Genomic DNA, 21,181 nt, shown 5'->3' on the forward strand with positions numbered 1-21,181 from the left:
TGGCCCTGCTACTTACTAGCTGTGTGACTTTGAACACATTAGCTACCGTCTCTGAACCTCAGCTTTCTCATCTGTAAAATGGACATCATTGCACGGACTTCATTATAGGAATTTTGTAACTGTTAGATTTCGTCCTCCTTCTCTTAAAAATGAGTAAAAGAATACCAGCTAGTTTCCTCTTTGTTTTCACCCCACAATAGCCACCGTTGTCTCTTAACATTTTATCGTGCTTTCCCCTGTAGGTCTGGGAAGCCCAGTGATGGCTCAGCTCTGATGCCCCACATAGATGCTTTTAAGCGCTCTCTGCAGGAGAAGATGACGGAAATTGGGATAAGAAATGGCTGGAAATATGATAGCTATAAAAAGAGTTTCCTGATCCAGGAGGTAAGATCCTTATAAAGTGAAGGGGGCAGCGAGGTTGGGTAGTGGTTTTCTTCCCAGCAGGATTTTGGAGGTTGCCTGTCTTTTCCCACCTGTTTCCCTGGAGTGTCCAGGGTCTGGGTGGACCTTATAGCAGGCACTGTGGGATACAGAACATAGTGGGATGGGGCAAAGAGAAGCGGTCCTGAGTCTGCTACAGACGTAGCAAGTTTTGTCCCACTGAGAAGAAAGGAAGAGTAAATGCTGAGATTGTCAAGTAGCCCCAGTTCCCAAGAAGAATCTTCAAAGAATCCTTAGAAGTATAAACATTTGAACCCACTTGTAACGTTCTCACTGAGTTCTTTATCATTTTTGCCAATATCATGAAGTATTATCCACAGTGGTGAAGTTTAAAGAAGTGTCTTTTTTTGCAGATCGTTTTTTAGTTTTGAGGCCTCAAGACTCTTGTCTGTGACTCATTTGCTTAGTCCAGGCTGCCTTAGTCTGTTTGGGCTGCTGTAACAAATACCATAGGCCAGGCAGCTTACAAACAGCAGAAATTTACTTCTCACAGTGCTGGAACTGCAAGTATAAGATCAAGGCGCAGGCAGATTTGGTGTCCGGTTGGGCCTGCTTCCTGGTTCACGGGTGGCCATCTTTTTGCTGTGTGCTTACATGGCAGACGGGGCAGAGGAGCTCTCTGGGGTCCTGTCTATAAGGGGAATCATCCCAATTGGGAGGGCTCCCTCCTTAAGACCTAGTCACCTCCAAAGGCCCCACCTCCTAATGCCATCACATTGGGGTTTAAGATTTCAACAGAAGAATCTGGGGGAACGTGACTATTCAGTCCCCAGCACAGGCCCATCCCAAATTACAGGGTAACACTAGAGAAATCGCCTGTGCCTCCCCCGCCCTCCCCCAAATGCCCCATCCCAGCAGCTTGCATGCACCCGAGTTCAACTCTGCAAATAGTTATCGAGTTTTCTGAGGTGCCCGGCACTGCGGGAAGCACTTGGGGACATAAAAGTGCTTCAGATAAAGTTCCTGCTTGTGAGGAGTTCACAGTGGCGGAGACGTGTGAACAGCCAACGATAATACAGGGCAGAGGAGGCGGTGGCCGTACACCGGGAACCCCTGCCCTGCTTCTATTAAGGGATTGTCACAAATGGCTTTTTGTTAACGTGGATTCTCAGATAAGCGCCATCCTGGGAGGCCTGGAGGGACACATCCTCAGAAAGAAGAGGAGGATTTATGAGTCTCTCAGCACCTCTGTTCAGAACGACCTGAAGCCCTGTTACGAAGGTGGGCTCCCGAGAGTAATTTTTCCACCTCCTCCTCCTGGGTCTGTCGGCTCCTTTAGCATCCTAGTCTGCTGCTCCCCCTTCAAAGTATTTGTCCTCCTGTGTCCTGAGTCCCCATAACACTCCTGCTCTACAAATTAAAACCAAACAATTGCAAGGGTGTGGGGAGAGGTCAGTCATGACCCATTTCTATCTGTGTGTTTCTAGTTCTTTCTGTCCACCCTTTATCTAGACACCTTGCTTCTCCTCTCCGTGCTGCATCTCAGCTAATTAAACTATAAAATCCATTATCCAATTCTCATCCTTATTTTCTTTAAGTATTTGTAAACTCACTTTCCAACTTTTTCTGGGTTTGGTGGTCCCACTGTTTTTTTTTCTGGGGTGGGCGGGTGAGTTTGGAATTTTGGAAGCTCCTGCTTAATTCACTCATTAGATTTTCAACATGAAAATGATCTAAATATTGAGTTAGTGTTTTGTATCATGTTATTCTATTTCCACGGTGTAGAAAATGGTGCTACATGTATGAATATATATAAGTGTATGTAGGTAGGTATGTATAATACATATGTGTGTGTATGTGTGTATAGTTTGTTTGCTTGTCTTTTTTTTAATGTGCTTTTTAAATTTATTTTGTATTTTTAAAATAAATTTATTTATTTATTTTTGGCTGCGTTGGGTCTTCGTTGCTGCGCGCAGGCTTTCTGTAGCTGCGGTGAGCGGGGGCCACTCTTCATTGTGGTGTACGGGCTTCTTATGGCAGTGGCTTCTCTTGTTGCGGAGCACGGGCTCTAGGCGTCCGGGCTTCGCTAGTTGTGGCACGTGGGCTTCAGTAGTTGTGGCTCGTGGGCTCTAGAGCACAGGCTTAGTAGTTGTGGCGCACTGGCTTAGTTGCTCTGTGGCATGTGGGATCTTCCCAGACCAGGGCTTGAACCCGTGTCCCCTGCATTGGCAGGCAGATTCTTAACCACTGCACCACCAGGGAGGTCCCTGTTTGCTTGTCTGTCTTTCTGATGCTAAAGGTCTCTAAGCAAGTCCTTGCTGTGCTGTGACTGTGACTATCATTTTTGCCAGAGGCAGCTCAGATCACGGGCAAAAAAGCATGTGAAAGAATGAAAGATGTCCTCAGAAGAGGGCTGGACCAGCAGGTGGACGAGGGCATGTTCGAACGGGCTCAAGAAAGGATGCAGCACCAATTTCACCAGCTGAAGGTATTTGACATCCATGGTTTGAATTCCAGTCCCAAAGAGGCTCCTGGGGGAGCACAGGAAGCAGGTACAGAAGACAGAAGAAGTAGTAGTTGTTTGGGCCCAAATAGAGCCGGATGCCTTCTCTAGAGAGGGCCCAACCGATGGCCATGATTCTGGGGAGGGGGCCAGCCTCCACTGCCACCACATGCTGGCTCGGGCTTCTCTCTGAGACCGTGGCTTCAGAAATGCAGCCCCTCCAGCTCTCTCCTGCCTCTTTCCTCTTTACTGAGTCATCACTAGGACAACTGTAATATCTAGAGGGGATACTAAGCTCTTCACAAACATGAGTTCATTGAATCCCCAGCAACTCTGTGAAGTATACTCTTATTGTTCCCATTTTACAGATGAGAAAACGGAGGCAAAGAGAGGTGTATCAAGAGGTCACACAGCTAGTAAGTTACAGAGCGGGGATTTGGGACCAGGTAACCTGGCTCCAGCAATAGCATAATCTTAAGACAGATTTTTTTTTTTAAATGAGGGAAAATGACTTGTCTACATAAAATACCAATAGATAAATGCCAGTCAACTACTATAGGTCAGTCTGTTACAGTCCCTGGCATAGATTTAGGTGTGACGCTGTCTATCTCAGAAGACAGTTCCTAACAGTTTCCTCAAACCTAAGTGCTTCTGTCAAGTATGCTTGGATGATCTTATCCCAGCCCTGGGTCTCTTAGCTAGCCAACCCCTCCCCAAGTAATATAAATTCTTTGTTTTAGTCCAAGGTACTGCTGGCTGACCCACCCCCCCACCCCAGGCCCCAAGCCAATAGGGTTTCCAAATTCATCAGCCTCAGTCCAGGCTTAGCTGACTCTCTCCCAACCTCCTGAGGACCCCGGCTCCTTGCTATTTCCGTCCACCTCTGAACCAGCCTGCTTCCTGAAACCTGCTTCTGCACAGTCTCCTCTCCCCGCATCACCACTGTTATGGAAAATACATTTCTCCACAATACAAGGCATGTAATATCTCTTGGACCAGGCCAAGAGGTATCTCATTTACCAGGCGTGGTTTAGTTTCCATCATTTAACATATTACCACCGACTACAAATACCTGCAGAAAATTTGCCAAACTCTACAGCTGCCAATCCCCACTGAATGTATAAAAACCGGCCCTTAAGGTGCCCAAGAAAACAATTCCACGGAAAAATGATTAGCACGTTGAGCATGTACAAATGCATCTTAAGTGACAGCCATGCAGGAAAGTGAAACTGGGCAAGACCACAGAGGGTTCCCATTCTCTGATCTGACAAACAAGGAAGCTGAGGCCAAGGGCATGAGGTACTAGAACAAGGTTCACAGATGCAGCCGAGATTAGAGCTTTGGGTTCCCAGCCTGGTGCATTGAAGAAAAGACCATAAGACCTGGAGTCAGGAGATGCAGGTTCAAAACTAGGCTCTGTCAGGCTAGTGGAGAGTCCAGTGTTTTTCAATGGGAGGCAAGAGATGCTTAGAAGAGGAAAACTGGTTTAGTTGATAGAACGACTGAGAGTAGCAAGAAGACATTTCTCAGGTAGTTGGAAAGTTATATATTAATGGTGTATTATGAAATGCAGGAGGTCAACAAACATTTACGCAGTGACTAAATGCATGATAGGACAATGGGACGGTGACCCTCTCTTTGCCTCTTTTTCTGTCTCTGTGGTGGCTGTTCTCCCCCCACCACGCCTCTGTGACTCCTCGTTACTCCTGATTTGGTCGTTCAGCATCAGAGGTACAATTTCCACGAGTCTAGGAAAGGAGATACAAAGGCAGGTGGGACCCCTCAGAAATGTTGTCCTGATGACTCTGGTCACCCAGGGTATTCTCAAGCGGTCCACCCTTGGACCTGACTTTGAAAAATGTGCCAAAATGCAAACTTTGAAAAAGTTGCCAAAAGACAACCCCAGTCGCTAACACTCTCTGGCTGGGGGATTGGGTGGGGTCCCTTTCATGAGATTCCTTTCCCTTAGGCTGTGCCCTCCTAACAGAATGACCGTCCTTTGTCGTGTAGAATGGAATCACGGAGAAGGTGAAGGGCAGCGTCACCACCATGCTGACCCTTGCTTCGTCCCAGGGGGATGGGCTCTACAAGGAGCTTGCAGGTAAATACATACAACCTTTGCATAAAGGGTGATGATGCCACACCCCTACCCCCCAAACTGTGGTTGCTCTTTGCTGGATTTAAAGAAATTAAGTTAGGAAGAATTTCTAGGGCAAGGGATGGAGATGATAAGAACATGACTGCCCCCTCCTTTGCTGAGCACCCAGCTGAGACCAAGCATTATATTCGGGTTTTGTGTACAACGTCTCACCACATTCTTACATTCCCCCTCAGGGGCAGGCATTCTTGCTCCATTTTGCAGATGCAGAAACTTAGATAATGTGCTGAGGATCCATAGCTGGAAAGCGGCAAAGTCAAATCCATACCTCTGTCCTGGTGTCTCCATAAACCCATTCTTTTAGATTGATATCTTCCCATGAGAAGCCTCATTTTCTGGTTGTGGTGGAGAAGGTTTGTTTTCATCCACCAGGAAGCTGGGGATGCAGCACCAGGGGCATGTGGTACAGGCAACCATCTCCCCTTCACACCATGGGCTCCACCAGGTCCCCTGGTGTAAACTGGAAAGTGTAAACTGGTGCAAACAGCGACTGGGCAATTTCTAGCAAAATTAAAAACGTGCACATCCTTTGGCCCAGCAATCCTTCTTCTAGGCATTTATCCTCTGATATCCTCATACATGGCAGAGTGGCACGTGCACAAGGTTATTCAGGGCAGCATTGTTCATGGTGTCAAGACCTCAAAGATCCATCCATAGACTTAGGGGTCGTGATGGTTAAGCTACACCACTAGTAGAGGACCTTGCAACTGGTTAAAAAAAAAAGCAGCTTTATATGTAGCTGTAAGAAACAAGCTCCAAGATATATAGTAAAGTAAAAAAAAAAAAAAAAGCATGTAATATGTTGCCATTCGTGAGAGAAAAAAAGGAAAAGCATATGTTCATGTCTGTATATGCAGAAAAATCTCCATGGGATACACAGCAACTGGTCACACTGGTTGTCTCTAAGGAGGGGAACTGGAGGCTGGAGAATGGGGAGGGCAGAGACTCGCTTTGCACTGGGTCTTTTAGGTTTTAAACTATGTGCACAGTTGCCTGCTTGGGAAAAAAAAGAGCTGCTGCCTTTGGTGAGTCCTTTGGTGAGGGCAGAGACTCGCTTTGCACTGGGTCTTTTAGGTTTTAAACTATGTGCACAGTTGCCTGCTTGGGAAAAAAAAGAGCTGCTGCCTTTGGTGAGTCCATCAGGGTGAAAGTGGTCAGGGCTATTTCCAAAGAAAAAGCCACAATTTCCGCTTCTAAAGATCTGTCCTGCACTTAACGTATTTCTTTGGAAATCATCGTTCTCTCCGAATTCTGGCTGGTGAGGCGGCCATCTAACCTGTTCCTAGTGGTCTCTGGGAAGGAGCTACGACACCCTTGCACTGCAATTTATCGATCTTTCCCATGACCATCTGTCTTGAACCTGTTTTAAGATTAGAGTCACTCAATCGTGTCTTCTTTTAAGAACCCCCCCCCCCCCGCTCGAAGTGGTCAAAGGTCTTCCGACTCTCCAGGTCTCACAGACAGAAAATGCTCCCCTGAGTTTGATGTAAATTACTCTTTGCCATAATTTAAGACCGTCTCCTTTTCTTCCCATCACCAGCGAATATACACTATGTAGGGAGTACTGTGCCAGGTACCAAAGAGGTCTGAAACAGTGCCTGCTCTGAGTCTTAGCTGGTTGTTAAGACAAGATGTGCAAGACCGTAAATCACAATAGCAGATCACATGCATTCAGTCTCCAAGAAACCACAGCCCCCTCCTAGGCGCTGGGCAGTGTTCTAGGTACTGAGGATACAGCAGTGACCAATACAGACAAAAATCTCCACCTTCATGGAGCTTACAGCCCAGAGGGCAGAAGGTAGGCAGGAAGCAGAATAAATAAAGTGTGTGGCAAGCCGAAGAGCGATACATGCTATGGAGAAAAATAAAGCAGGGAAGGAGAGAGAGACGTCCCGGAGGAGGGGCCAGGGTGGCCAGGGAAGGTCTCACTGGAAATGTGACATTTATACAAAAACCTGAGGGAGGGGATGCACTTGGGCACCAGACTGTTATTCCCACAGTGCAGAAGACAGTGGTTATTCAGGGCTGGGACACTGGGGTAGCTTCAAGTAAGCTGGGCCCTAGAATGGAGCCTGGAAGGATAAATACGATTTAAGAGGCAGTGAGGAAATGGGAGACCTTCTAGACTCAGGAGAAAGACAAATAGACTCAGGGTTCTGACTCCCTTCTTTTTTTTTTTTTGTGGTACGCGGGCCTCTCACTGCTGTGGCCTCTCCCGTTGCGGAGCACAGGCTCTGGACGCACAGGCTCAGTGGCCGTGGCTCACGGGCCCAGCCGCTCCGTGGCATGTGGGATCTTCCCGGACTGGGGCATGAACCCACGTCCCCTGCATCGGCAGGCGGACTCTCAACCACTGCGCCACCAGGGAAGCCCCTGACTCCCTTCTTGGTCAAGGTCTTGGCTCCCCATCACTGGCCAGCTCAGGGTGGGTGGGTCTGAGTCATGATGCGGGGCATATAGAGCCAAGGGCGATGGAGAGGCTTTCAGGAGCAATGCCAGAGCCAACCCCAAGGTCAGTCTGAAGTGTCCCTTCAAAGAGGACTGTGTTTGTCAGGGTTCTCCAAAGAAACAGAACCAATAGAATGTATACGTATGTCCATACATAGAGAGAGAAAGAGATCATTTTAAGGGATTGGCTCATGCAACTACGGCAGTTTTGTGCATCCAAAATCTGATAAGGGAGGCCAGCAGGCTGGAGATACAAGAAAGACTTGCAGTTCAAGTCCAAAAGCAGTCTGCTGGAGAATTAATTCCCTCTTGCTCAGGGGAGACCAGCCTTTTGTTTTAGTCAGATCTTCATCTGATCAGATGAGGCCCACCCACATTGCAGAGGGCAATCTGCTTTACTCAGAGTCCACTGATTTAAATGTAAAGCTCATCCAAAAATATACTGACAGAAACATCCAGAATAATGTTTGACCAAATATCTGGGCACCACAGCTCAGACAAGTGGACACATAAAATTAACCATCAAAAGGATACCATTTGATTGCAGATCATGGGCTAAGAGCCTGAGATGCCAAAAGTAAGAGCAGATTCCCTTAGAACGGGCACAGCTGTGGGGAGAGAGATCGGAAAAGGAGAGAGATGCCTGGAAAAGACTTGGGGGAGGTTTTGTGTGGGGTGTGCTTTGTATCTCCTTCCACTGAGCACTTATGAGGCCTTTGTAAAGACTCAGTGATTTCCCAGACCTTTTTTATGGGTAGGTTTGTGTTTATTTTCAAGGTGCCCCCTATGCTGAGATAAGCCTTAAGATAAGAGCAAGAATGCCTGGTTTGATTGAGCTATTTATAAAACATATTGACTGAACTGTCTGATCTCTAAGCTCCATTCTCAAGCTCAGATTCTGGGACAGGTGACCGAGGTCAGAACAGGATTCTCGGGGGATTTGCTTTCTGGGGACGTTTCTGAAAAGGACTAACTCCTAATGCTTACTTTCTGCTCTTCTGTAGACGTCAAAAGTGAATGCAAGGAGATGGAGAAGCTGCACAGGAGCCTGAGGGAGGTTGCTGAGAATGCACTGCTGCGTAGGGGCATGCAAGATTTCCTTCTGAGAATGTCCCCCAGCAAATCTGGCCCCCCCAAAACATGGATTTAATTCTTGGGGCTTAGCACCATGGAATACAAACCTGGAGGCAAATAATCAGATTTACTACTGTTTGTTAAAACCTAATAAAGAACACCTCCCAATTTGGGGGGCTTTATAGACAACTCAGTATATTGTTACTTCTGTCATAAGCTGAGTATGAAGCAACATCATTTCATTTTTCTACTATTGCCAGAAAGAGTCATCTTGAAACCCTCACGAAAGTCTAAAGCTTTAGGGACAAGAAACTTGTGCTTTACTGGAGAAAAATAGCTAAACAGCGAAAAACTTATATGTGGAATCTAAAATATGATACAAATGAACTTACTTATGGAACAGAAACAGACTCACAGACATAGAAAACAAACTCATGGTTACCAAAGGGGAAATGGGGTGGGGAGGGGTACATTAGGAGTTTGAGATTAGCAGGTACAAAGTACTAGATGTAAAAAGGATAAACAACAAGATCCTACTGTATAGTACAGGGAGCTATATTCAATATCTTGTAATAAACTATAATGGAAAGAATATGAAAAAAATATATATATATAACTGAATTGCTTTACTGTACACCAGAAACTAACAAAACATTGTATATCAACTATAGTTTAATAAAAAGCAAACACCAAAAATAAACATTGAAAAACTTAAATATAGTGGGAAAAAATTGCAAAATAAAGCTTTAGGGACCCAATTCTATTTGCCCTTTTAATACTGATGAGACTTTCGGGTAAGGAGGTAACATTGTGCCATGGAAACAACATGGGTTGTTCTGTGGGTTGAGAGCCAGACAGATAAGAGACCTGGCTTTACCACTTCTCAGGATTGTTATCTAAAATGAGCACTTCTCAAACATTTTGATCTCAGGACCCCACTCTTAAAAATTATCGAGAACCTTAAAGAGCTTTTTTGATGTGGGTTATATCGGTTGATATATACTGTACTCAAAGTTAAAACCAAGAAAAATTGTAAATAATTATTTACTAATTCATTTTAAAATGACAATAATAAACCCGCTACATGCTTTCATAAATAACATATTTTTATGAAAAAAAGTTTTCAAAAAAATTTAGTGAAGAAGAGTGACATTATTTTACACTTTTGCAAATCTCTTTATTCTCTGGCTTAATAGAAGACAGCTGGATTCCCTTATCTGTCTCTGCATTCAATCTGTTGCAATCTTTTTGGACAATGAATATGAAAAAAATACAGTCTCACAGATACAGAGGTGGAATACGGAAGAGTCTTTTAAAAGACTCTTAGGTCATTTCTGGGTATCTTCTTTGATACTACAGTCTTGACAAGTGGTAGTTTCTTAAAGGTTAGTTGCAGTGTGGAATCTGAAATCATACAGGTGAATTTTTTTTTATATCCTGTTACATTAAAATACATTTCTATCTCATATTCTGAATGTATCTTTTACCAATTGTGGTGTCAGGCACTGGTCATTTTGAAAACATTCATTCATTAAGCAGATCTTCCAAACGTTGACATTTCACTATATAATACTAAAAATCATATTTGTTGATATCTCCACCAACTTCACCAGGAAAGTTTTGAAGTATTGGGAATCTGTCAAGCTCGTGGTGGAAGATACAAGTTTTATAAATATCCATTTTCCCCTAAAAGTTCAGCTTATCGTTGGCAACAAATACTGTCAGTTGTTTTCTTTGAAGCGATAGTTTCATTTTGTTCATTTTCGAGAAAATGTCCACCATATAACTAAGTATGATTAACCATAGTTTGTCTGTCAAATGCCGTTTCAAACAAAAATGATGTTCCATGAAAATACTGTCAAGTTCAACTCACAACTGAACCATACAAGTGCTTTTCTTTGAGGCACTAGAAGGGCTTTAAGTGTACTCCCCATTCTGTCACATAAATTGGCATCTACTTAAGGGTCAATAATGAATAGAATTAACAACATAATATTTCACTAAGAACATGTGAAAGTGAAACTGGCCTTTTTTTTTTTAACTGCAAGTGCAGAGTAGTGAGAAATACAATAGTTACTAGAATAGTTTGGTGGCATTGCCTTGGTTCGTGCTAAGGTGCAAGTGGTTTTACTACCTCTGTTTTTAAACCTTCCATGTAAGGGTCAACATGGTAAAAAGAAAAAGGCAAAAAATGTCCTAATTCTAGTATAAAAATAGTTTGACCTACCAGACCCCAGAAGTATTTCAAGAACCCCCGAGAATCACAAATCATTTAAACTCCCTCAGCTTCAGGCTGTTTATCTCTAAAATATGAAAACAGTAATACCTACCTTGAAACTACTAGGGGTGTCAGGAAGTTTAAAGTAATGCTTTCAAGAATGCTTTTGACACACTGTACTCAAGAGTACTTGATAAATGGTTATTATTTGGGGGCAGAACAGAAGTGGCATGGTTTAATGGCTTGTTTATTGGGATACTTGGCTAATCCCAGCTCTTCCCACTACTAATATGACTTTTGACAATTCCTTAACATCTCTCAGATTTCATTTTCTCATATACCAAATGAGGGAGATGAACTGGATGGTTTTTAAATATTTTGCGTCTTTAAAATTCTAGAATTTTAAAATTCTTCCCTGATTTTGGTGGGGTTTTTTTTTCCTGAGTAAGATAAAAATTGATTCATCCATGTAGGTGGGTCTCAGTGCTTCCTTTTCATTTAAAAATTCTAAACACATACAGTTCCATTGCAGTTTGCATAGTTTCACTTTTTATATTTCAAGTGAGGAATGTGGATGACTTCTACTTCCAGCCATGCTTGAGTAACAGGGACCAGATTTACCCTCTGGCCTTAAGCCGCTAAAAAAAAAAACAACCAAGCAAGATTTATGAAACAACGGTTTTCAGGTAGGAGAAAATAATAGTGCGGGACAAGGATCCCTGCCAGAAGGGAGACCAAAAAGGTGAGCCCTACAATTGCCCATTCTGCTGCCTGAATAGAGTTTCCAGGCCACAATACAGGAAGACAGAACCCAGACAGAGCCTCAGGTCTCTCTGAGTTGAGACAGAGTTCAGAGTTTGGCGAGTCCAAGGTGGTTAAAATTCACAGGGCGAGTACCACGAAGAAAAGAGATGTACAGAGAGAAAGCTCCAGAGGTATGAAGCAGGTTTCCCTTGAATCTTAACTGAGTACTGACTAGCACATGCAACTGCCCAGAAAGAACCACTGGAAAGGAGCAGCCAGAAAAATACCTAAATCTCACATCAAGCTAGGGGCAGCCTTGGTGGAAAGACCTTCATACACATGGGGTGTCAAGTAGAGTTCTCAGAAGAATATTGCCTTAATATTTGGGGCCAAAATAGTCCCAGATTAAAGGTTGCTGTGCACCCCCCTAACAAAGTTTAAAAACAAGCTTCAGAAGGATCAAACTGTTTTCAAAAAACTGCATCCCAAAACAAAACATAATAACATTTAAAGGAATAAAAAATTCCAGCGCCCAACAATGGAAATTTCACAAGGTATGACATCAAAACAAAAATTACCAGGTACTCAAGGAAGCAGGGAAATATGACCCACAGTGAAGAGAAAAATCAGTAGAAGCAGACCCAGAAATGACTCAGGTGACAGAATTAGTAGACAAGGATATTAAAATGGCTATTATAAATTTACTCCAAATGCTCAGGAAGATAGAATAAAAGATAAACACAATGAGGAGAGAAACGAAAGAAATGAAAAAGACCCAAACTGAACTTCTCGAGATAAAAAAAATTTAATGTTCAGCTGGAATTAACAGCAGGATAGATGCTGTTGAAAAAAAAAGATTACTTTTTAAAAAAGGTGAATATGTGAGGTGATGGATGTGCTAGTTAATTAACTTGATGGGGGAAATCCTTTTACAATGTATATGTATATCAAATCATACCAAATCATCATGTTGTACTCTTTAAATATCTTACAATTTTGTCAATTTAACCTCAATAAAGCTGAAAAAAAAGAGAAAAGAAGAGTGAGCCTGAAGACAGCATATCAGAATACAGTCAAAATGAAACACAGAGAGGAAAAAAAACTGAAGGAAAATAAAGAACAGAGTATCAGTGAATTACAAGACATCATAAAACAACCTAAAATATGTGTTACTGGAATCACAGAAGGATAGGAAAGAGATGCAGATATGGAAAAAAAAACATTTAAAAGCACAATGGCTGAGACTTTCCCAAACCTTATAGAAACTATAAAGTTAAAGATTCAAGATGCTCAGTGAAACCCAAGCACAAGAAAACAGGAAAATCTCACCAAGACACACCATAAAACAATTGCTAAAAACCAGTGATGAAGAGAAAATCATAAAACCAGTGAGGGGGGGAAGATATTAAACACAGAGGAATAAAGATAAGAATGACAGCAGACTTCTCATCAAAGGCAATGCAATCCAGAAGAGAGAGAAACGATCTCTTTAAAGACTGAAAGGACAAACAAAACAAAACCATTAACCGAGAATTCTACACCCAGCAAAAACATTTTTCAAAAGCCAGGTGATACAGACTGTCAGACATACAAAAGCTGAATGAATTCATTACCAGAAGATTCATATTATAAGAAATGTTAATAGATAACTAATAAGAACCCACTGTATAGCACAGGGAACCCTACTCAATACTCTGTAATGACCTATATGGGAAAAAATATCTAAAAAAGAGTGGATATATGTATATGTATAACTGATTCACTTTGCAGTACAGCAGAAATGAACACAACATTGTAAATCAACTATACGCCAATAAAAATTAATTTTAAAAAAGAGGACTTCCCTGGTGGCGCAGTGGTTAAGAGTCCACCTGCCAATGCAGGGGACATGGGTTCGATCCCTCGTCTGGGAAGATCCCACATGCCGCAGAGCAACTAAGCCTGTGTGCCACAACTACTGAGCCTGCACTCTAGAGCCCATGAGCCACAATTACTGAGCCCCCGTGCCACAACTACTGAAGTCCACGTGCCTAGAGCCCATGTTCCACAACAAGAGAAGCCACCACAATGAGAAGCATGCGCACTGAAACGAACAGTAGCCCCCCACTCACTGCAACTAGAGAAAGCCCGTGTGCAGCAATGAAGACCCAAAGCAGCCAAAGATAAACAAATAAAATAAATACATTAAAAAAAAGAAATATTAAAGAATGTCCTTCATTCAGAAGGATAATGGTACCAGATGGAATTTTTGATCCTCATAGAGAAATGAAGTACACTGAAATAGTAAGTGTGTGGGTAAATATATAAGACTTTATCACTTTCCTTTCATCTCTGAAAGATTTAAAACATTGTTTAAAGCAAAAAGAACAACAATGTACCACAGGGTTTATAACATGTAGAAGTAAAATGTATCAGTATGACAACAGCACAAGGCCAGGAAAGGAGAAATGGAATATATTGTAAGGATTTTATATCTAAAGTGATATAATATTACTTGAAGATAGAGTGTGATAAGTTAAAGATGTATACTATAAACCCAAGAGTAATTACTAGAAACACAGAAGAAAGATATATCTAATAAGCCGCTAAAGGCAGTAAAATGGAATATTAAAAATACTTGAATAATCCTAAAAAAAGGCAGGAAAAGGACCAAAGGAACAAATAAAAGATGGTAAAATAGAAACATATAGCCAGATGGTAGATTTAAACCCAACCATATAAATAATTACATTAAATGTAAATGACCTAAAACACTAATTAAAAGGCAGATATTATCAGATTGGATTGAAAAAAACAAGACCCAACTATGTGTTGCCTACAAGAAACACACTTTATTTATTTATTTTATTACTCACTAGATTACTGATTTATTAAAAAAGGATACAAATCAATAGCCAAATGAAGAGATATATAGGGCAAGGTCCTGAATAATGGAGCTTATGTCCTTGTAGGGCATGAGGCCTGGCATGGTGGCAAGTGGAAGTATGATTCACCATCATGAAGCTCTCAGAAAGGGGAAGAAACCCACTTTAAATATAAAGACACAAGTAGGTTGAAAGTAAAAAGATAGAAAATATATACTTCAAATCCTAACGTAAAGTTAGAGCTGCTATATTAATATCAGACAAAGTATTGATTTCAGGGATAAAGAGAGTCATTGAACAGTGACATAATGGCTAATTCATCAAGAGTATATAACAATCCTAATTGTACATCACAAACAGTTTCAAAGTCCGTGAAGCAAAAGCTGATAGACCTCAAAGGAGAAAAAGCCAAATCCACAATTACAGTTAGATATTTCAATACCCCCTCTTGTGAGCTGATAGAACAAGTAGGAAACTCAGAAACGACATAGAATACTTGAATAACGTATCAACCAACATTATAAGTTGATATTTATAGAACACTCTACTCAACGGCATCAGAGTACACATTCACTTTGGTGTACTTGGAACATTTACCGAGATAGACCCTATCCTGATCCACAAAACAAGTCCCAATAAGTTTAAAAGTATTGAAATCATACAGAGTTTATTCCCTGACCACAGTGGAATTAAATTAGAAATCAATAACAGAAAGAAATCTGGGAAATCTCCAAATATTTGGAAAGTAAACAACACACTTCTAAATAACCCCTGTGCAAAGTGAGGTCTGCAGACTAACATCTTGTTGGATTTATATCTCTCTCCTCCAAATCTTAGTTTTTCCCAAATAAAATTACCTCATTGCTAACAGGAGGTGTAGAGTTGACTGCAGCCAAAGCTTAGTAAGTTAGTCGGAGCTGGCCCTGGCAGTGGGGTTGTTTGTTAACTGCCTGAAGAACATAACCGAGAGCTGTCTGTTAGGAAGGCACTTTGCTGGCAGAGCAGAACAAATGGAGAAGAAGCTGGGGCAGAGTTTTGAGTCCTGGCTGATGCTAACAAGAATCCAGGAGAGAAGATCAGAACAGATGCCAGAAAGAACGGGAAAGCTTATACAAAGCTTACACACGAAGGGTGGAATCAAGAGGAATACAGGAGATTCAGGAACAAGAGCTGCTGGTTCAGGTGGTCGATGTCGGGAGCAAGAGTCTTTCATTTGCACCGGTCAGAATGGACATGATTAAAAAGTCTACAAACAATAAATGCTGGAGAGGGTGTGGAGAAAAGCGAACCACCCTACACTATTGGTGAGAATGTAAATTGGTGCAGCCATTATGGAGAACAGTATGGAGGTTCCTTAAAAAACTAAAAATAGAGTTGCCAAATGATCCAGCAATCCCAATTCTGGGCATATATCCAAAAAAAATGAAAACCTTAATTCTAAAAGATACATGCACCCCCCCAATGTTCGTAGCAGCATTATTTACAATAGCCAAGCCATGGAAGCAGCCTAAATGTCCATCAACAGATGAACGGATAAAGAAGGTGTGGTATATATATACAATGGAATACTACTCAGCCATAAAAAACAATGAAATAATGTCACTTATAGCAACATGGATGGACCTAGAGATTATCATACTAAGTGAAGTAAGTCAGAAAGAGAAAGACAAATGCCATATGATATCACTTATATGTGGAATCTAAAATATGAAACAGGGACTTCACTGGTGGCACAGTGGTTAAGAATCTGCCTGCCAATGCAGAGGACATGGGTTCAAGCACTAGTCCGGGAAGATCCCACATGCTGTGGAGCAACTAAGCCCATGAGCCACAACTACTAAAGCCTACACGCCTAGAGCCCATGCTCCGCAACAAGAGAAGCCACCACAATGAGAAGCCCATGCACCACAATGAAGAGTAGCCCCGTTCGCCACAACTAGAAAAAGCCTGCACGCAGCAGTGAAGTTCCAACGCAGCCATAAATAAATAAATAAGACACAAATGAACCTATCTATGAAACAGAATCACAGACATAGAGAACAGACTGGTGGTTGTAAGGGAGGAAAGGGGATGGGAGAGGGATAAATTAAGAGTTTGGGGTTAGCAGATACACACTATACTATATATAAAATAAACAAAAAAAGGACCTATTGTATAGCACAGAGAACTATATTCAATATCCTGTAATAAACCATAATGGAAAAGAATATGAAAAAAGAATATATATATGTATAAATGAATCACTGTGCTGTACACCAGAAACAAACACAACATTGTAAATCAACTATACTTCAATTAAAAAAAAAAAAGAGTCTTTCATTTGGTCCTTAGTCTAGCCCATGGGCTCCATCAAGGTTGTAAGTCACAGCTGATCCATCTTCCCAGGAAATGGGACACTGTCTAGAGTTAGGCGGGATGCTACCATCAGAAACAGCAAGACTGGGGTTCAAGCCAGGCCTTGATTCTAGAGGAGACCAGGGGAGAATTTACATTGCTCAGAAGACTGGGAGGTGGGCAGGGAAAACAATAGTTTTTGAAAACACAGCTTTAAATGCCACACAGTATTCTGATGTATAGATGTACTACCCTTTAATTTACCATTTTCCTATGGTTGGACATTTATATGGTGCTGTTTTTCTCCACTGTAAATAATATCGTAGGGAATATTCTTATACAGATATCTCTGTCTCTATCTCTGATTTTTATCTTCAGGATGAATTTTTAAGAATTCCATTACAGGATCTGAGTATAAGAGCATTTTAGTCTCAAATGTTTTCAAGGAACACCGCTTACTAGCAGGAATGAGAATTCCTGTGATACCATTTTTTTTGAAAACAAACATGAATATTATTCTTTCCTGCAGTAGGTCCGTGGGATCGGATTTATAATATTACTGCTTGTACTGCTTGGGTTGACATTTTTCTTTTTACTTTGAAAGAATTTCAAACTCAGAAAAGTTGCAATAGTACAAAGAACTCCCATCTACCGTGTATCAACTTGCCAACATTTTATAACATTTGCTTTACCGTTCTTTATGAATGTATGTGTGTGTGCTTGTGCATATACCTGTCTCAACTATTCCAAAGGAGTTGTGTATATCATGTCCCTTCATCCCCTAATATTGTAGTGTATTCCATAAAAACAAGTATGTTCTCTTATATAACCCCAATATAATGACCAAATTCAGGAAATTCAACATCAGTATAATACTATCACCTTATCCACAGTCTACTTTCAAATTTCATCAATTGTCCAGTTGGCTTATAAAGCAATACTTTTGGGTATAGCATCCAACCCAGGACCAAGTACTTCATTAGATTCCTTTAATCTCAGACATATTTGAGGAATACAGGCCATCTGTTTTATAAAATGTGAGTTTGTCTGATGTCTCTTCGTGATCAGGATTAGATATCTTTGGCTAAAAACAACTGCTTAAGTGCCTCATCCTTTTTAATGAACAGAGTCGGAATTCACCGCTGACCTCTTGACAATGAGTGAGGAATCTGGAAACTAAAAGCAGATACAAGCCTAGAAGCAGGTCCCTCACTTTCTGTCCTGCAGGGCGGTCCTCACTAGCCCATGGGGGTGAGTGTGTAGGGCAGGGAGATTGAGGAGGACTGGGAATAAGCCTCCCAGTCTCTTATACCTGGAATGTCATCTGCCTGTGGCTGCTGGTGACCAGGAGGCATTGCCAAGACACTTTCACAATGTGGGGCAGGAGCAGGGAGAAGGCAGTGGACCCTCAGCTCCGTATCAGCCTGGGGGCTTCGGGAGGCAATACCTTCCTTTCTCAGCTTCCCTGACTCTCCAGATCGGCTGAACCCCTGAAGTGCAGGGCGCATCTCAGAGCACAGCAGTGGTGGGGCGGGGGGGCAAAAGGCATGACTTTTGCCACTAAGCAGAGGACCCTGCCAGGCTGAGACCACTAGCAGCTCCCTGTCTCCTGACCTCCCTTGGTCTCTCCTCCTCTTGTTCATTTTCCAGCAGCCCCCTTCAGGCCCCACACATCCTCCTTTGGGAATTCCTTTTCTATCTTCTGGTGAAAGCTCCATAGCTCATGGCCAAAGTCTTTTATATATATAAACCTGAATCTCGTTGCTGTACACCTGAAACTAATGCAAAATTGTAAATAAACTATACGTCAGTAAAATTTTTTTTTAAGTTTAAAAAAATTAAAAAACGTTTCACTGATTAATGACATAAGGGAATGCGTTGTTTGTGGAGCACTTCATTACCTGACAACATGGGATAAATGAGGTGTTATTATCAAAATACAACAGCATCAGCATTTCCGTGTCAAGGAGAGAATTGAGAAGCGACCTCTCATTTTCTCTGAAAGCATCATACCACGCGCAGTGTGTGTTACCAATTTACCTTCAGTTCTGTTTCTTTTGCATTTCTCTCCATTCTAATTGAATTACCCAGAAAAGTACGAATGTGTGCTGGTTTATTTTCTTCTTTCTAACTACCATGTCATAGCTCAGTATATCTTCTCTTCTCCCAGCCACATGGTTTAATCTGATTAGGGATAAAGAGAACATTGATAACAAGCCATGAAATCTGGATGAGACTGTGTTCTAGACACCCTCTGTAATAAGAACCACTTTAAATTTCTATTTTAAAATCTTGCTGCCTAGTCTTTACACAAGTCTTCTCATTTGTTTTTCCCTCTGGCAGAAACATGTGAGTTCTTGCTGCTGGAAAGGGGACAAGTTATGTGACTGTGGTCTTTGTCTTTTGGCATCACATGGAGAAAAAGGCAGATTTTACTTTGAGTGAGATGAGAAAAGGCAGTATAGACAGGTAGAAAGAAAGCTGATGACCGCTGATTGGTGCTCTCTCTCTCTCTCGCTCTCTGAAGTCAAAACCTGTAGTAGAAAGTTTTTGAAAACCTGGTAGAATTGTTGAAACTCTGAAACTACCTGTGTCTCAGGAACAGTTCAGGGTGATTGAAACATTCCTACTCAAGTCCAGATTGGGCAGAGCCAACATTAGGTAGGAATAATTGAGGACAATTAAGGACTATATTTAGGCATGTACTTCTTTACATCTTACTGAGACTGTTCAATTTTTATTATTTTGATAATGACATTTATTTATGCTATTTGAGTGAGTATAATAAAGGGGCTCAAAGAACTCAGGAGAAGAAAGGATGAACAGAGTGAGAAACTAGAAGTTTTTAACAAAGAGTTAGAAAATATAAAGAGGAACGAAACAGAGAGAAGAATACAATAACTGAAATAAAAAATACACTAGAAGGAATCAAGAGTAGATTAGATGATACAGAAGAACAGATCAGCACACTGTAAGTCATAGTAGTGGAAATCATTGAAGCTGAACAGAAGAAAGAGAAAGGAATAAAAAGAAATGAGGACAGTTTAAGAGACTTCTGAGACAACATCAATCATGCTAACATTTGCATTATAAGGGTCCCAGAAGGAGAAGAGAGAAAGGGGCAGGAAACATATTTGAAGATATAATAGGTGAAAACTTCCTTAACCTGGGAAAGGAAACAGATATCCAAGTCCAGGAAGCACAGAGAGTCCCAAACAGGATCAACCCAAAGAGGACCTCACTGAGACACATTGTAATTAAAATGACAAAAATTAAAGATAAAGAGAGAATATTAAAGCAACAAGGGAAAAGCAACAAGTTACATACAAGGGAACTCCCTTAAGGCATCAGCTGACTTTTTAGCAGAAACTCTGCAAGGCCAGAAAGGAGTGGCATGATATATTTAAGGTGATGAAAGGGAAAATCTACAACCAAGAATACTCTACCCAGCAAGGCTATCATTCAGATTTGATGGAGAGATCAAAAGTTTACAGACAAGCAAAAGCTGAAAGAGTTCAGCTCCACCAAACCAGCTTTACAAGAAAGGTTAAACGGACTTCCCTAAGCAGAAAAGAAACTAGAAATATGAAACTTATGAAAGGAAAATGCTCATTGGTAAAGGCAAATATACAGTAAAGGTAAAAATCAACCATGTACAAAGCTAGCAGGAAGGTTAAAAGACAAAACGTTAAGCATGGGAGGAGGGAAGTAAAAATGTAGGGTTGATAAAATGTGTTTGAACTTAAGAGATCAGTAACTTAAAATAATCGTGTATATATATACATATAGATAGATAGATTGCTATATATAAAACTCATGGTAACACAAACAAAAAATCTATAGTAGATACACACACACACACACACACACACAGAAAGGAATCTAAACATAACATTAAAGGTAGTTATCAAATCTCAAGGGAAGAGAGCAAAAGAAAAAAAAAGGAACAAAAAGAAAACCACAAAACAACCCCCAAACAATTAAAAACATGGCAATAAGTACATATCTATTAATAATTATTAATACTTTAAATTAAATAGACTAAATGTTCCAAACAAAAGACATATAATGGTGAATGGATTAAAAAAATAAGATCCAGGTATATACTGCCTATAAGAGACACACTTCAGATCTGAAAACATACATAGCCTGAAAGTGGGGGGATGGAAAAAGTATTCCATGCAAATGGAAATAAAAAGAAAGCTGGGTTAACAATACTTATATCAGACAAAATAGCCTTTAAAACAAAGACTATAATAAGAGACAAAGAAGGACATTACATAAAGATAAAGGGATCAATCCAACAAGAAAATATAACAATTTGTAAATATATATGCACACAGCATAGGAGCACCTAAATACATAAAGCAAATATTATCAAATATAAAGGGAGAAATTGACAGCATCACAATTAGAGTAGGGAACTTTAATACCCAACTTACATCAATGAACAGATC

The 21,181-nt window shown here is 41.1% G+C and overlaps 1 protein-coding gene across 15 annotated transcripts in view; it reads left to right on the top strand.

Annotated features, from left to right (window-relative positions):
• Positions 1 to 8,835, top strand: part of NUGGC (nuclear GTPase, germinal center associated) — a 47,749-nt gene extending 38,914 nt beyond the window's left edge. For 5 of the 15 annotated variants that reach the window (XM_022594972.2, XM_022594974.3, XM_022594973.2 and 2 more), the window contains 6 exons: positions 243 to 384; positions 1,554 to 1,662; positions 2,733 to 2,869; positions 3,253 to 3,300; positions 4,895 to 4,985; positions 8,495 to 8,835. In XM_022594972.2, coding sequence (XP_022450680.1) covers positions 243 to 384; positions 1,554 to 1,662; positions 2,733 to 2,869; positions 3,253 to 3,300; positions 4,895 to 4,985; positions 8,495 to 8,640 — 673 coding nt within the window. In that variant the 3' untranslated portion in view covers positions 8,641 to 8,835. Of the gene's footprint in view, positions 1 to 242; positions 385 to 1,553; positions 1,663 to 2,732; positions 2,870 to 3,252; positions 3,301 to 4,853; positions 4,986 to 8,494 lie in introns of those variants that run through there. The other 10 variants (XM_089912765.1, XM_089912772.1, XM_089912767.1 and 7 more) reach the window with 6 other exon arrangements.
• Positions 8,836 to 21,181: the final 12,346 nt, after the last annotated feature.

Source organism: Delphinapterus leucas, chromosome 6 (assembly GCF_059928025.1).
Source record: "Delphinapterus leucas isolate spDelLeu-1000000601 "Yukka" chromosome 6, BTC_Dleu_Yukka2, whole genome shotgun sequence".
Taxonomy (NCBI): Eukaryota; Metazoa; Chordata; class Mammalia; order Artiodactyla; family Monodontidae; genus Delphinapterus; species Delphinapterus leucas.